Source organism: Lepidochelys kempii, chromosome 14 (assembly GCF_965140285.1).
Source record: "Lepidochelys kempii isolate rLepKem1 chromosome 14, rLepKem1.hap1, whole genome shotgun sequence".
Taxonomy (NCBI): Eukaryota; Metazoa; Chordata; order Testudines; family Cheloniidae; genus Lepidochelys; species Lepidochelys kempii.
The window spans coordinates 43,993,716-44,010,659 of NC_136393.1; the positions used below are offsets into that span (position 1 = coordinate 43,993,716).

At 54.1% G+C, this 16,944-nt stretch overlaps 1 protein-coding gene across 3 annotated transcripts in view; it reads right to left on the minus strand.

Moving 5' to 3' along the window:
* Positions 1–4,704: 4,704 nt before the first annotated feature.
* The window catches only part of LOC140898034 (uncharacterized), a 302,273-nt gene continuing 290,033 nt past the window's right edge, over positions 4,705–16,944 (minus strand). Inside the window, exons 2-6 of one of the 3 annotated variants that reach the window (XM_078848516.1) lie at positions 12,788–12,998; positions 11,919–12,006; positions 11,245–11,371; positions 8,197–8,310; positions 4,705–7,829 (exon numbers count right to left, since the gene is read on the minus strand). In XM_078848516.1, the coding sequence (XP_078704642.1) occupies positions 5,884–7,829; positions 8,197–8,310; positions 11,245–11,371; positions 11,919–11,975 (2,244 nt within the window). In that variant the 5' untranslated portion in view covers positions 11,976–12,006; positions 12,788–12,998 and the 3' untranslated portion in view covers positions 4,705–5,883. Of the gene's footprint in view, positions 7,830–8,049; positions 8,159–8,196; positions 8,311–11,244; positions 11,372–11,918; positions 12,007–12,787; positions 12,999–16,944 lie in introns of those variants that run through there. The other 2 variants (XM_078848515.1, XM_073311435.1) reach the window with 2 other exon arrangements.

Consider the following 16,944-nt stretch of genomic DNA (forward strand, 5'->3'; position numbering starts at 1 on the left):
CAGGCACAGTTTGCTCTTGTCAGCCAGACAGCTGAGGCTGAGAACTGTGAACTCACTGCACATGTCCCAGAGAGAGAGGAAGTGTCCTAGGAGTGCTGGATGAAGTGATCCTTGAACTCTAAAGGGCTACCAATGATGCCCCAAGAGGACTGAAGTGGAGAGGGCTCGGTGTTTCCCCATTACTGAGAGGAGGAGGTCAGGCAAATGCCTCTCTCATGGATTGTTAGCGCTTTTCTACCAGCTTTAACTTGTTCCTCTTTCCCTGGGGCACGTGTGTAGCTGGAGCACCAATGTGCTGGGCTGGAGCTGAAATGCACCATGCTGAGCTGGGTGTTGGATGGGGTTGGGGGGGGGGGGAATTTAGCTTTTATTTCTTGCTTTGAAAAGAACAAAGTAGCATTTAGTTTATCAAACTCCCAGTGTCCCTTGTCTTCAATAATGAGGGGGAGGGGAAATGGTCTTTAATGGACTCTGAGGTTGTCCGGCTGTCACCCATTGATGCAGCTGGGGAAAAGGCTGGTATTCTGGGGTGTATTAATGTGTATTAATGTGAGTGTTGTGTGTAAGTTTGCAGGAGGTCGTTGTCCTGCTCCGCTGGGCACTGGGGAGGCCTCAGCTGGAGTCCTGTGTCCAGTACTGGGCACCACACTTTAGGAAAGAGGAGGACAAATTGGATCGAGTCCTGAGGAGAGCAACAAAAATGGTAAAAGGTTGAGAAAACCCGACCTGTGGCGGAAGGTTAAAAGAAGTGGGTCTATTAGTCTTGAGAAAAGCAGACTGGCCATGGTCTGCAGACCTGCTAAGGGCTGTTATACAGAGACTGGGGATCAGTTGTGCTCCGTGGCCACTGAAGGGAGGATGAGAAGTAAAAAGTGTTAAACTGCAGCAAGGGAGATTTAGGTGCGAGATTAGGAAACTTTCTAACCATGCAGGTATTTAAGCTCTGGAATAGCTTCGAAGGGAGCTTGCGGAATCCCTGGCATTGGAGCGGGGTGGGTTATTTGTTTTTTTTTAAGCCCCTTGGAGGTGTTATTTTGCCCTCCTTGAGCTCCACAGGCTGAAGGTTCTGGCTGTGACGTTTTCTCAGGGTGCCCAGGACTGTGAATCTCCTTGTTGCCTCAAGGCAAGGGGGACGTGCTGCTGCTGAACTGGATGTCTGTTCCCTGTCACCTCCAGCCTTTTAGCTCCCCACACAAACTCCCCAGGGCTCTGCTAGTCCTTACTTTGCCTTGCAGGTTCACACTAGGCACAACCTTGTCCTCGAGCTCCTCCATCATGTCCTTCTCTAGTGTCCAGGCCCTCTCCACTAGACACTCAAATTTCCAGGTAAGCTGTCCCCAAAGGGATCATACCAGCTTGTTTCAAGATTAGATACAGGCACTAACTGTGAAATATCAGTATCACCAGGCCTTTTAACATAAAGTGTGTTGTCATATAATGAAACAGTAGAACCACGAAGGCTTTTACAACGTGTTCTTATGTATCACTCCTAATAGGTTCAAGGGTTTTTCCAGAAAACCCTGCACATTGTACATTTTTACAGTTCTTGGTATCCGCACCACAGTCAGAAAAGTTAACATTAGCATTAAGATTAAATTTATTACAAGTGTACATTCACAATCAGTTTTGTTATGCCTTTGGCTCAATACCATTGGGGTTTTGGCATTTTAGGGTTAACCTAAAAAGAAAAGGAGGACTTGTGGCACCTTAGAGACTAACCAATTTATTTGAGCATGAGCTTTCACGCTGTAGCTCACGAAAGCTCATGCTCAAATAAATTGGTTAGTCTCTAAGGTGCCAGAAGGACTCCTTTTCTTTTTGCGAATACAGACTAACACGGCTGTTACTCTGAAACCTAGGGTTAACCTGTGGCACATAAACTTTTTCCCTTTCTCCCTGTTCCCGAGGGTCAAAATTTGAACTCTTTTGTGTAAGAGAATCCATTGGCTGGCTGGGTGAATCCTCTGCTAATGGCCGTGGGCAAGTCTTTCTCCCCCCAGTCAGTCCGGGAATTTGCATCAACACAGACACTAGCTTGTTTACTAGTTTTCAGATCCCCAAGTATTACCAATCCCAAGGCTGGACTCTGTCTTAAAGAGATACTATCCATTTTCACTAGCATGTTAGATTCAAGGTTCTTTTGTCCTTCCATTACCAACCTCTGCTTCCACATGGAATCAGATGTCAAGTCCATTACGAGACTACAGGTCATATTCAAATTGTCTAGAGATGAGAGTTTACCTGCTGTCCCCTGCATCCTTGTGGATTCAGTTATAGGGCTGTTCTGCTCTGAAAAACCAGTAACCCGATCTTTCCTCACTACCTGAGTCACAGACTGCTTACTTAAAGAATCGACATGGAGACATTCATGTTCCAACAACATTGTCTCCCCAACAAGCTGTCTAAGTATATAGGGCTGTTTAAACTCCCTAACAATTTTTTTTTCATCTGAAATCTTTTCAAAGCAAGGCCAGTGGATTCATATACATTTGAAAGACTCTGGCCCTTACAGTGTGGTTCCCCTCCGCCCTGGAGAGGGACAAGCTCCTCTGGACACCAAAGTGGGCGGAGCCAGCGAATCCTGCACCCGCCCCCTAGAGGTCAAGGCGCAGGACAGGAAGTATAAAAGCCCAACCCCAGAGCTCATTACAGGAGCAGCTGCTGGAGAGGCTAGATGCTTGTAGCCTAGCTGGGAGACCCCAGCAACAGACTAGAAGGCTGGCCCGCTTGACCAGAGCCCGGAGGAGCTGCCTAGTCTGCCCCTTGCCAGTTACCCACAGGAGCTGCCAAGCCTACCCCTCGCCAGTTTCCCTGAAGATCCCATGGTGCTGGACCCCCCCGGAGGACACCATCCAGAACCAGGTACCTCTGGAGGGGGAGTTCAGAAGTAGCCCATGGGCAGCCGACCCTAGTCTGGCTGCAGCACTGCCAAAGCCTATGTCAATGTGTTGAAGCCAGGATCCCTCCCTGACTCACTCAGCAGCTGGCCTTCTGCCGCTGCTAGGGCCCTGGGCTGGGACGCAGTGGAGTGGGTGGGCCTGCGTCCCCCCTGCCACCCAGCTTGTGGGTGGCAGTCTCCCCCTCTCCCAGGCCCCACTGAGCCAAGAGCCTGGGCTTATTGTTTACCTGCCTTTGCTCAGCCTATGCCTGAGGTCCTGAGCCATTGACTCTTTGCTGCCCTGCTCAGACCCGGGGCCTGCTAATTATATAACTGTTTGCTCACCCCCTGCCTGAGGACCTGAGCCCGTGACTCACTATTGCCTGCTGACCACGGGCCATGCGTGAATAACTGTCTGTGTTTGCCTCTACTGCTGCCATGGCGAGAGACTCCCGCGGCCAGGCTAATTCCCTGTCACAACTGGAAGGAAGTACCGAGGCGGTGTGGTCCCCCGCCTTCCCGGAGACGGATGGGCCCTGGCCAAACCCCTCCACACGTGGTGGAAAACGTGGGCAGTGATCCCCCGATCCTGGTGAGAAGGGATTGGAGGAGGAACGTGCCCGGGATGACCACGGATATGGACAAGCTCATTAAGTTCCTGGCCGTGAGCCAGCAGCAGGCAGCCCATCTCCAGCAGCTGGTGCAGCAGTTAGGGGTGCAGCAGCAACAGCTGATTTTGGAGCTGGGGTGCCAGAACCGGGACCACCAGCAGCAATGCCTGCAGCAGCTGGTGACTCCGCTCCCCCATCCTGCGGAACCCCAGCCGGGAGATGCCGCTGGGACGTCCAGCATAGCCCCGCCGATCTGGGTGACCAAGATGGGCCCCAACGATGACCCCGAGGCCTTCCTTGTGACCTTTGAGAGGGTGGCGTGAGTTGCGGGGTGGGTCTGAGACCAATGGGCCACCCTCCTGGCTCTGTGTCTGACCAGGACTGCCCAAACTGTGTAATGCGGGCTATCGACAGAGAAGGCACGGGCCTACACTCGGGTAAAGGCAGCAATTCTGGATGCCTTGGACATCAGCCCAGAAACCTTCTGGCAGCAGTTCCGGAGTCTGACCTACCCTACAGGTGCCTGACCTCAGTTGGTGGCCCTGGAGCTTAGGGAGGTGTTGGATGGGGCAGGGGTGTGGACAGGGGTTGGGGCAGTCAGGGGACAGGGAGCAGGGGGGTTGGATGGGGCGGGAGGTCCCAGGAAGGGGTGGTCAGGGGACAAGGAGCAGGGGGGATGGTTGGATGTGTCAGGAATTCTGAGGGGGGCAGTTAGAGGGCAGGGGGCCAGGCTGTTTGGGGAGGCACAGCCTTCCCTACCTGGCCCTCCATACAGTTTTAGAACCCCGATGTGGCCCTCAGGCCAAAAAGTTTGCCCACCTCCTGACCCAGATTGTCCCTGGGGAGCTCCACTTTCTGCCTTGCACACATCCCTGTAAGAATCCGGACAGCCTGGAGAAGAAAGACCTTTCCTTGAATCCATACTAATGGCTTCCTCTTAGAGAAAACAGGCTGACAGGGTCACTAGCCATGTGGGCTTTTCCTCTCATGGCAGAGAGTGAGGAACGCATTTTGAGACTTTGACCTCCGAGTCTCACGCACAACGCCCACTTGCTTTGAAATTAGCTCTTGTCTGTTAATGTTCCTCATTTTCATTCCACAAGGCTTCTTCCTCGTTTGATGGGTTATTTCATTACAGGGGTATGCACAATGCAAATGTTTGCTACTACATTATAACAAGGTATAGTTAAGTGAAAAAATGCAAGTAACATCCTATTGGTTGTCATGAAGTTTAAACACCAACTACACACGTATACATTTAACAGTCACTTTGATCTATCCTATCCTAATACACAAGTGAATTGGTCTAGGGCTCTGGCACCTGCTCTGCCAGTGTCAGACAGTTTACACCAGGAAACCTGGTGCAGGGATATAGAGATGCTCTGGCTAATCCCAACCACGTTTCCGACCACAGAGAGAACCTCAGAGAATGAGGCTACATAGGCAGGGGTGAGATCTCCACGTGTCCCACAAAAGGCCCTGTGGGAATCGGCCCCTCTCAGTGGTGCTGTCTGAATGCAGCGGGGGCAGGGAGAAGGGGCAGAGGGGGTGAGTGAGGAGAGGCAGCACCTCTCTACCCCTGTGCTCTCCCTCTCCTCTTATCCCATGATCCCCAAACACTCGATAGCCCCAGCACCCAGCTCCCCCAGCCCCAGCCATTCAACACCCAGTTTCCTCCCCCTAACCCATCGGCCTGGTCCCTCAATATTTGATCCCCCAGAGCCCAGCACCCTGGGGGATTCAGGGAGGGGAGGAGTTATCAGCCCCCAGGGACACTCCCCCTGCAGGGAACAGCTCCAGGTAAGTGGGGGAGCCCAGCCCAGGGGCTGGTGGAAGATGGGGGGTGGGGACAGATGTGTAGAGTGAAGGCGGGGCCTACCCCAAGTGTCCTTCTCCTCCTCTCCATGGCAGGGGGGTCCCAGCTGGAAGAGGAAGGGAGAGGGGGGAATTTCAGCCAGACAAGAGGGACCAGTTGGAGGAGTTTCTCTCTCTCTCTCTCTCTCTCTCCCTTTCCCCGCCTGTGGCCCATCAGCTCAGTAGACAGGGCTGTAGCAGGGCGGAGGGGCTGATGGGGGCTTCTCCTCTGCCTGGGGTTTGCTTAGACCAGGCAGAGCCAGATGTTCACTGACCGGCTGCTGCTGGATCCTCACCCCAGCGATGGGCAGGTGGATCCTTGGGAGCCAAATGCCCTTGAAATGCGTTTTTTCACCATGGCCAGCCCTTGTCAGGGCCCTGAGAGAATTTCCCTGCTGTGTGGAGGAGTCTCTGATGTCCAACATGGTGTTAGCACCACTTGGAGCATTTTCCACACTGAGAACATCTCAGAGGTTTCTTCGCTGTGCGGATTTGCTGATGCTGATATTCCAGGAGCACCAAATGAACCTTCCCCGACGTTCAAGGTGTCTCTGCTGTGCAGGTCACTGAAGTGTGAAGTAAAATTGAATCTTTTCCTGCAGACAAGCTATTTCTAGGGTCTCTCTCCCTTGCAGATTTCTGATGTTTGGTGAGCTCTGAGCTCTTACTGAAGCTTTTCCCACAGTCAAGGCACTTATAAGGTCTCTCCCTCGTGTGGATTCTCCCATGTAGAGTAAGGTGTGAGCGCCGAGTGAAAGTTTTCCCACAGTCCAGGCATTTATGGGGTTTCTCCCCTGTGTGGGTTTTCTGATGTGTATTAAGGGTTGATTTCAAACTGAAACTTTTCCCACACTCAACGCATTTATAGGGTCTTTCTCCTGTGTGGACTCTCCCATGTTTAGTAAGGGATGAACTTTCCATAAAACTTTTCCCACATTCGAGGCATTTATAGGGCCTTTCTCCCGTGTGAATTCTCCTATGGTTAGTAAGCGCTGAGTTTGTGATAAAATCTTTCCCACAGTTGAGGCATTTATAGGGCCTTTCTCCAGTGTGGATTTTCCCATGTTTAGTAAGGTATGAACTTTCCATAAAACTTTTCCCACACTCGAGGCATTTGTACGGTCTTTCTCCTGTGTGAATTCGCCCATGTTTCATAAGGGATGAACTTTCCATAAAACTTTTCCCACACTCAAGGCATTTATAAGGTCTGTTTCCTGTATGGATTCTCCTATGTTTAATAAAATACGAGGTCTGACCGAAAGTTTTCCCACAGTCCAAACATTTATGCAGTTTCTCTCCCATATGGGTTCTCTCATGTCTAACAAGGTGTGATGCAGTAATAAAAACTTTCTCGCACTGAAGGCATTTATGGCGTCTCTCTCTTGTCTTCAGACATGGATGTCTAATAAAGTTTGAGTGCTGAATGAAACTTTTCCCACACTTAAGGCATTTATATGGTCTCTCCGCCATATGGATTTTCCTATGATTAGTAAGATGTGAGTGCTGACTGAAGCTTTTCCCGCAGTCCAAACATTTATGGGGTCTCTCTCCTGTGTGGGTTTTCTGATGTGTATTAAGGGTTGATTTCAAACTGAAACTTTTCCCACACTCGAGGCATTTATAGGGTCTCTCTCCCGTGTGGATTCGCCCATGTAGAGTAAGGTGTGAGCGCCGACTGAAAGTTTTCCCACAGTCCAGGCATTTATGGGGTTTCTCTCCTGTGTGGGTTTTTTGATGTGTATTAAGGGTTGATTTCACACTGAAACTTTTCCCACACTCGAGGCATTTATAGGGTCTCTCTCCCGTGTGGATTCGCCCATGTAGAGTAAGGTGTGAGCGCCGACTGAAAGTTTTCCCACAGTCCAGGCATTTATAGGGTTTCTCTCCTGTGTGGGTTTTCTGATGTGTATTAAGAGTAGATTTGAAACTGAAAGTTTTCCCACAGTCCAGGCATTTATGGGGTTTCTCTCCTGTGTGGGTTTTCTGATGTGTATAAAGGGTTGATTTCAAACGGAAACTTTTCCCACACTCAAAGCATTTATAGGGTCTCTCTCCTGTGTGCAGTCTCTGGTGTATAATAAGACATGGCTTCTCACTGAAGCTTTTCCCACAGTCTACGCATTTATAGGGCTTCTCTCCTGTGTGGGTTCTCCCATGGCTAATAAGGTTTGCACTGAAACGGAATCTTTTCCCACACTCAAGGCATTTGTAGGGTTTCTCTTCACTGTGACTTGTCTGCTGGATTGTGGTTTCCTTAGGATCCTTGCATCCTCTGCCACGTTCAATAGATTCACCTAGTTTGTTCCTAAGATAATTTCCCAGCTGCATCTCTGATCTGTGTTGATCTCCCCAGGCTTCTCCTTGTTCCAAGCACTGGAAAAAATTCTTCTCAGCTCTTCTCAAAAATATCCACTGCGGTTCCACTTTCCGAGGACCTTCCTGCTGCTGATTCTCCTCCTTGTTCTCACTCACTGTCCTATCACCTGCTGGGAGAGAGAGAACCCAGACAGGAGTCACTGCCTGTGCCTGGAGAAAGGACAGAAAGGGGAATAGCAGAGAGGGAAAACACAACACAGTGACTGTTGGGGAGCTGGAGACACTGGATTCTGCCTCCATATCCCACCCAAACACACCCAGGGAAGTAAAGTCAGGGAGGAAATTCCCAACAGCTAACAGGATGGGTGGGAAGCTGTGACTGATATTTACCTTCAAAATATGACATGGGCTGACTGCAGCCCTGACCTGGGTGAGATGGGGCAGAACTGGGGGCTTTTGCTCATGGCACATTTCGGGAGTTCCAGCTTTTTCCTTCTCTCACCAGATGTTTCTGTCTCAGTTTCCCTGACTCCTCACCTGTGCGGGCCCCTCTCAGGCTCTCTCCTTCCTTAGTGGCCTGGAGATCCGGGACCCACGGCTCTTCCCCTCGTTCCAGCCGGGCGATCAGGTCCGGTTTGGGACTGGAGAATCCTGCGCAGGGGGTGAAATCAGGCAAGGTCAGGGAGCATGGAGCATTGGTAAAGTATTTGTCACAAGGAACATTCCCTGAGTTTTACCTGATCCTACATGGGACTGTGGTAACTCAGACCCTTTGGGAGCAGCAGAGATCTGGTGTGTGTGTGGGGGGTGTTGTTATATTCTCACTAGGAGGTCTCAGGCATGGGCAGCGGATATCAGAGGCAGGGGGAGGCTGAGCCTCCCCAAACAGCCAGGTGTGGCCCCGCCCACATTCCACCCCCAGTCCCCCTCCTGCTTCCTGCTCTGCAGGCGGCCGGCTCTTCCGCCTCCTGGCGCTGGGAAGGATGGGGCTGCGCTGCCCGGCAACCTGGCACTCCGGGGGGCCTGGGGCCATGCTGCCCAGCAACCATATTTCCCTCTAAGGTGCATGCCTGCAGAGCCATAGATGAGATAATGAAGGGCCACACAACTAATTAGTGGAGCCGTGCAGGTGTGACTCCGCTAATTAGGTGCCTCCTGGACCCTGGAGAGAGGATGTGGAAGGTGAGGGAAATAGGGGGTAGGTGGGGGGAAATAGTTTCTACACTCCCACCCACTCCCTAAGTTTGGAGTGTCTCAGGACTCCCACCCCCAGCTGGGCTGCATGCGGCAGCCAGGCAGAGCCGCGACTTTCCCCAGTGGCCGCCTCTCTGCAGCTCCAGCTGGGCTGCGGCGGCAGGGAGAGAGTCTGATTCTCAGTCTCTCCCAGCCCTAGCTGGACTGTAGGGGTGGGGAGAGACTTCTGTTGGAGAAAAAACACTGTTACTGCTTCCTGGAGTTAGTTTTTTGAAAAGAATCCAAATAAATCATCTCTTCTCCTCTGCAAAACGGTCATTAAAAGTCACATTTAATAACGTTTTTTGTAATCACAAAAGTGACAATGTATTCGTTCTGCCTAGCTTTTGCACTGGATGCCGTTCCAGAATTACTTAACTGGTACATAGGTTAATTAATGCTACTTCCACCAGCTGCTTAAAACGTTTGGACTTCACTTTGCTTGGAACATGTATTGCAGCTTTAAAGTTTGATTTGCAGTATCACTCTTGTATTTTCTATCCTGTCATGTCCCAGTCCCAGCTCCAGGGTTGCAGTGGCCTGGAGAGATGCCTCATCCTAATGGAAAGCACTTGGATTCCAGACAAGTGATTTCCATTAAGCTTTCACATTTGTTTGGGGAGAGGATTGGAAACCATTAAGGCCAGATCTTTGCTATCTGGTCTAGTTCTGGCCTTTGACTCATAAGTAGTAAGCACTAGGGCAGTGATCTCCAACCTTGTTACTCCCAAGATCACTTTTTGAATTTAAGGGCAACCCAGGATCTGCCCTGCCCTTTCCCCAAAGCCCTGTCCCACTCACTCCATTCCCCCTGCCTCGTCACTCGCTCTCCCCCACCCTCGCTCACTTTCACCAGGCTGAGGTAGGAGTTGGGGTTTGGGAGGGGGTGTGGGCTCTGGGCTGGAGACGAGGGGTTTGCAGTGTGGGAAGGGGCTCTGGGCTGAGTCTGGGGTTGGAGTGCAGGAGGGGGCTCTGGGTTGGGGCAGTGTTGGGGTGCAGGCTCTGGGAGGAAGCTCTGGGTTGGGGAAGTGTTGGGGTGCAGGAGGGGGTACAGGGTACTGGCTCTGGGAGGGGGGTCAGGGCTGGGGCAGAGTGTTGGAGTGTAAGAGGGGGTGGGGGTGCTGGCTCTGGGAAGGCGGTCATGGCTGGGGCTGAGGTGCAGGAGGGTCTTCGGGTACAGGCTCCAGGAGGGGGCTGAGAGCTGGTTTGGGATGCTGGCTCTGGGAGGGGGATCAAGGCTGGGCTTTGGGGTGCAGGAAGGGGTTTGGGGTGCTGGCTCAGGGAACGGACTCAGTGCTGGAGTTTGGGGTACGGCCTGCCGCTGGGCAGCACTTACTGCTAAGGCAGGCTCCCTGCCTACCCCAGCCCCACACCGCTCCTGGAAGGGGCCAACGTGCCCTATGGCCCCTGGGAGGGGGCGGGCAGAACGTTGCTCGGCACGCTGCCCCTCTCTGCAAGCACCGCCCCCGCAGCTCCCATTGGCCACAGCCCCATCCCCAGCGCCGAGCCACTGGCCCACCCAAGAGTCAGGCCGGCCCCAGAACCAGGCTGGTCCGCTGGCTCCCTCAAGCAGCAGGCCAGCCACAGTGCCGGGCGCTGGCCAGCAGCACCAGGACAAGCCACCTCACTCCCTATCCCCCTGAGCAACAGGTGGGCAGCGGGCGGTGCGTGGCCCTTCCACCCATCCCAGAGGACACGGCAGGCGGAATGGTGGCCTGGCGTGCAGGAGTGCTGGGGTGGCACCCCAGTGCTGAGCGGCCGAAGCAGGCTCCCTAGAGAGTAGCCTGCCTGGGTGGGGCCTAGTAGCTGCACTGCAGGTAGGAGGATGCAAAGAGTGGGCAAGGCCACCCATGGCTATTTAGGTAGGCACAGCCTTCCCTTGCCTACATTACACAGTGCCCATGATGCCAGGGGTTCTCAACCTTTTTCTCTCTGAGCCTCCCCCCTCTGCACCCCAACATGCTATAAAAACTCCTCAGCCCACCTCTGCCAAACCAACTGTTTTTCTGCATATAAAAGCCAGGGCCTGCATTAGGGGATAGGGAACAGGGCAATTACGTGGGGTCCCACGGAACATGGGGCCCCGCAAAGCTAAGTTGCCCAGGCTTTAGCTTCAGCCCTGGGCTTCTGTCCCATGCAGTAGGGCTTCCACTTTCTCCCCTGGGCACCAGCAAATCTAATGCTGCCCCTGCTTGGCGGCCCCCCTGAAACCTGCTCATGGCTCCCCAGGGCACCCTGGGCCTCTGGTTTAGAACCACTTCACTTTGCAAGCCATTCCTTCCTAAGCCATCCGGGCAGTCAGCTATGCAGACCCCACAGCTTCTAATAAGCAAAGGCACAGGAATCCCTTACCCAGGGAGGTCACCGTCTCGTAATTCTCTTCCATGACATCCCTGTAGAGGGCTCTCTGAGCGGGGTCCAGCAGAGCCCCCTGCCCCTGGGTGAAATACACAGCCACCTCCTCGAAGGTCACCGGCATCTGGAACAACAAGAATCCCCCACTCAGCACCTTCTGCCCCAGCCACGATTCCCCTATTCATCAGGGAGGAGGCCTAGAGAAGCAGAATTCCACCCCCACCCTGCTCAGAGCAGCCAGGAGGCTTCAGGGGGTGGGAGAAGGTGAGAGCTCCTTGTCGCCCCCAGCACACGGAGCAGGGCAGGGTCTTCTCATTTCCCACCCGCCTGCCAGGCACAGGCTGATACGGAAAGCAGAGCTCTGAGCCGGGGACAGGGACATGAATCCCGACAGCTTCCCTTCGTACTTCACAGCAGCCTCTGGCCAGTGGGGTCAGGCTCCAGCACTGGGAGTCTGGTCAGTTTTCCCAGCCCTGCCCAGGGGGGTGTTTCCTGGTTCAGAAATGCGGGATTGTTTCCCCTCCCCCGCACCCATCAATGGGCCTGTTCAGAAAATCAGGCCCAGGTTGATCACGTTCCAGCAGGTTTATCACACCCTGTCCCCTCCCTGTGTCTTTTCTGCCCCTCTCCCTCTACAACAACCCCCCTGAAGCTACCTGAAAATCCCCTACCTGAGCTGGCTCCATCACAGCCATTTCCCGTCCCTGTCCCCTGGAAGATGGGACCATCTGGAGAGAAACTTGGACGTGATTCCTCAGCCTGCCAGGGTGAGATGAGCAATTCGGGAGGGGGGGGTCAGAAGGGGCTTGAGTCCATGTCACACCCCGATTACCCCCAGGCTCTCTCCCTGCAGACAGACTGCCACGCTGGGAAGAAACCTAGTTAGTTTATTACCACCCAGGCCAGGCCCCTCTCAGCAGAACTAAACTCACTGGGGCACTTTTAAACTCTCCCTGTAACAGTGTCTGAGCGCAATGCTGGAAAAAGAGCAGAATCAAAGGCGCCTCTTAGGGGGATTCCCCGTGACACTGTTCCCAAAGGCAGCATGTCCCCCCACTCTCCGACCAGCCCAGTGATTCAAGAGAAATGAACTGGCTTTTCCTCTCTCTGCTCCTCACCACGTTCCCAGGAGTATCACTCTGCCCAGGGGTGAAGCAGGGAATGGATCTGTGCAGGTTTGGGAGCTGGGAACCTCCCTCCCCAATTCCTGCTCCTGCTGCCCCTTTCAGTCCCTCCACTCTCCCTTTCTGTCCCCTTCCCACTGCCTGGGAGAACTGGTGACTGCCCCCATTTACATGGGTGTTTGCTCTCCGGTAGACAGATCTGCTCCTGGGACAACTAACTGGGGTTTGAACCTCGCTGTGTCACTGAGGGCAGCAGTTCTGGGACCCGCAGACACATGGGGAGCTCCCCCCGCAACCCCCACATACCCCACTCCTATCCAGTACAAAACTCACCAGCAGGTTCCTGAAAGGGGCCCTTTGTGCAGACTCACATTCCTGCCCAGGCCCAGCCCTTACCCCCAGGTCTCTCTCCTCACCTGCCAGCTCTGGCTCAGGGGCTGGTGTCAGCAGAGCCTGGGGCTGCCCCAGGAGCTGGTTCCAGCTACCGCTGAAAGTGCCCACCTGGACTGGGCACAGAGGGGCTTTAATGAAGGTCTCTCCCAGGCCCTGACTCTGCTGCTCAGTCTGGGCTCCCAGCTCAAAATGGAGGCGGCAGCAGCTTCTGACCCAGGGAGCTCAACTCCAGGGCTACTTGTGGCACCTTAGAGACTAACCAATTTATTTGAGCATGAGCTCACGAAAGCTCATGCTCAAATAAATTGGTTAGTCTCTAAGGTGCCACAAGTACTCCTTTTCTTTTTGCGAATACAGACTAACACGGCTGTTCCTCTGAACTCCAGGGCTGTAATTACATGAGCAGGGAGAGACTCACACACCCCGGCCTCCTCCTCTCCCTTAGCAATAGCCGGAGCCCTTTGGTGGCAGCAACTAACAACTGAGCCTCCCTGCCCTGCCCCTGCAGCCCCCAGGACCAGGCAGGCAGAGGCTGATCCCACTGGCCCATCCGCACTCGCCCTCTGCCAGCGTCAGCAGTGACTCCGGTCTCACACCGGTGTGGCCGAGATCTGAATCCGGCCCGGAAATCAGACCAGGGCCCTGGGCAGCCCCAAACACTCAGGAAACAGACTCCAAAATCAGGAGTCGGTCTTTTTTTATTTTTAATCTAATAATAAGCGCGGGGGGTGGGGGGTTGCACAGAAGGAAGGGGGATGGCTGTGCAGATTTGCCTTGTAGCTTCTGTGCTCTGAGGGGTTGTTCGCCAGCCAACGCACCCCCATGCTTTTTTGACCATTTCTAGGAGAAAAAAAATCCCCACTAGCAGCTGGGAGGGGAATCCCCCTCGCCCCCCACACCCCATGGCGCGGGGGAGCTGCCTGGTATCCCTGGCTCTCCCTTCCCCAGCCAGTCTGCTCTTGCTCTCACCGTCTCCTCCCTCGTAGTGCTGCTCCCCCCCCCCCCATCTTCCCTTTATTCCAGCCTCGTTCCCCTCCGCCCCATAATTCTCCCCTTGCCCCCTAACTCCCCTGCAGCGCCCTGTCCTCCCTTCAGCCACCCCTCCCCAATCCTGCTCCCTGCATCCCTATCCCCATCCTCCCGGCCCCTCACACATCCCTGTTACCCCCGCCTGCCCCCCCCCTTTAGCCTCCTTCCCCTGCAGCCCGGGGGTGACGCGGGGGGGGGGCGGGTCTCTCTTACCTTCCCCCCGAGCGGGGCCCCCCGGGGCAGGGGCCGGGCCGGGAAGGGGCCCTGGCCGGGCTGGGGGCTCTGCCCTGGGGGAGGCTCCCGGGGAGCAGCGGGCAGGGCCCGGCTGGAGGTTCCCCTCTCCCGGCTGCAGCCCGGGCTCCGGGCTCCCAGCACCAGCCGCCGGGGCGCGGGGATCTCGCCGGGAGCCAGAGTCCCCGCAGCGGCTGCGAGTCACTTCCTGCGGCCGGGCCTGAGCCCCGCGATCGCTCCCAGACGCATCCCAGCTGCTCCTGGGTCCTAGCGATAATCCCGTCGCATGCAGCCGCCATGCCGCAGACCCTGCCTCCTGGGGCCCCACTTACCCTGGGCACAGTTGGGGGCATCGTGCAGAAAAGCCACAGGATCAATGGGAGGACAGAAAGGAGACTTCCCTCATCCTGGGGAGTGGGGGACAAGGGGGCCTTCTATGGAGACCGGGAATTGTTCTAGAGAGTCCCCAATATCAGGAGGACAGAGGTGATGTGGGGTGCCTCCTGGGCACCCCACCTCTCCTGGGCACAGGCAGTTTCTCCCAGAGCTCTGTAGACGTCCTGCAAAGAAACCACAGGATCAAAGGGGGGACAGAAAGGAGACGTGCAGATCCTGGGGAGGGGGGAGAAGTGGGGTTTCTAGGGAGACTCAGGGTTGTTCCAGAGGATCCAGGGATGACGGGGAGCCTGGAATACTCTGTGTATGATTCGCTCTGGTAACAGACTGGCACAGGGAGCAGTTGGTCACAGCTGGTCTCTTGTCGCCACACCCCACTCATAGGCTACCAGCCCTGGGCCTGAGCTCCCAGCTCTGCTCCCCTTGCTTGGGTCATGGAACTGTCAGAGCTTTACCACTGGGTTCCTCTGGTTATCTGTGGTCCAGATAGAGCCCGGGGTAGGTTAAGCAAAACCCCTCATATCCGCCCTCTAATACACTCTTCTCTTTGCCCTTGCAAGAGATACTAATGTAGGTACACTCCAACCTCACAAGAAGCACAGTGGGGACACACAACGGCAGTTTAATTCTAATGCTTTCATAAAAGTAGCATAACTTGTTGCACAGAAACTTGCCACTGAAGGCATACCCTTGACTATCTAATCCTTCTTCCTCAGCCTCCAGAGAAAGAGACTATCTTCTATGCACCTGAGCAGCCCTTTATATATGGCTCTCACTGGCTCTGATTGGCTGCTGCAACAAGCCTCCCCTTGATTGGCTCTCTCAATAAGCCTTTTCCTGGCTGGGTTCTGCACAGCCTCTCCAAGGCTGCTTTAACCCTTCTGTTAACCCACCGCAGGAAGCGGTGCAGGTTGCTGCATCTAATCAATTCAAAAATTTCAGGGAATGTCTTAGGCAGCCATATGGAGATGGTGGATGATGTGGGTGAAAACTGGAAAATTATAAGGGGAAATAGGGGACCCGTGGGTAGATGCATCTGCTTCAACCAGGTCTGCACGTGTTTATAGAGCAAAGAGCCAGCTGATGGCAGCCACTAAGGCCTGGCTCAACAAATGGACTTTGGTGATGCAAAGGCCAAATTTGAGAAGTCTAGAAAATCACTGGAACAACAGTAGGATTCACAAAGCCTGAGTTGATCACCTAGTGCTCCCTGTACAATCATAGAATCATAGAATATCAGAGTTAGAAGGTACCTCAGGAGGTCATCTAGACCAACCCCCTGCTCAGAACAGGACCAATCCCCAACCAAATCATCCCAGCCGGGGCTTTGTCAAGCCTGACCCTAAAAACATCTAAGGAAGGAGATTCCACCACCTCCCTAGGTAACGCATTCCAGTGCTTTACCACCCTCCTAGTGAAAAAGTTTTTCCTAATATCCAACCTAAACCTCCCCCACTGCAACTTGAGACCATTACTCCTTGTTCTGTCATCTGCTACCACTCAGAACAGTCTAGATCCATCCTCTTTGGAACCCCCTTTCAGGTAGTTGAAAGCAGCTATCAAATCCCCCCTCACTCTTCTCTTCTGCAGACTAAACAATCCCAGTTCCTTCAGCCTTGCCTCATAAGTCATGTGCTCCAGACCCCTGATCATTTTTGTTGCCCTCCGCTGGAAGCTTTCCAATTTTTCCACATCCTTCTTGTAGTGTGGGGCCCAAAACTGAACACAGTACTCCAGATGAGGCCTCACCAATGTCGAATAGAGGGGAACGATCACGTCCCTCGATCTGCTAGCAATGCCCCTACTTACACAGCCCAGAATGTCGTTAGCCTTCTTGGCAACAAGGGCACACTGTTGACTCATATCCAGCTTCTCGTCCACTGTAACCCCTAGGTCCTTTTCTGCAGAACTGCTGCCGAGCCATTTGGTCCCTAGTCTGTAGCGGTGCATGGGATTCTTCCGTCCTAAGTGAAGGACTCTATACTTATCCTTGTTGAACCTCATTGGGGGTGGGTTAATTAGCTCTCCTGCTGGCTTAGAGCAGGTACACAAGAGCAGCATTTCTCAAATGTGGCCACCATGGCCACATGCGGTGACCAGGGGCTTTTCTTGGGGACACAGCCTCCTGGGTGGTAATTTGTGGGGGGAGGGGGCAAAGCCTTCTGGACCCACAAATGCTGGAGGAGCAGGAAGCCAGTTGTGAGTTCCCCATCTTGTTGGGGGCCGTGGGGCTTGGGTTTCTGGCTTCAGCCCTGCAGTGGTGAGTGGCAGGCTCCAGCTATGGGGCTTCAGGGTCCAGCTCCGGCCCTGGGCTCAACCCCCTCTCCCCATCTCTCCTGCCCCCCACTGTCTCCTCCGGCCCTGGGTTCTGGCCATGCAGCAACAGGCTCCAGACCTCAGCTGCAGGGCTTTGGGTCCCGGGCTCACCATCACCTCCACCACTGTTGGTCCCCGCTGACACCCTACTCACTTCCCATCCTGGGCTTAATTTGTCCCCCAGCTTGCTGAGTCTGAGTAAGTCTGA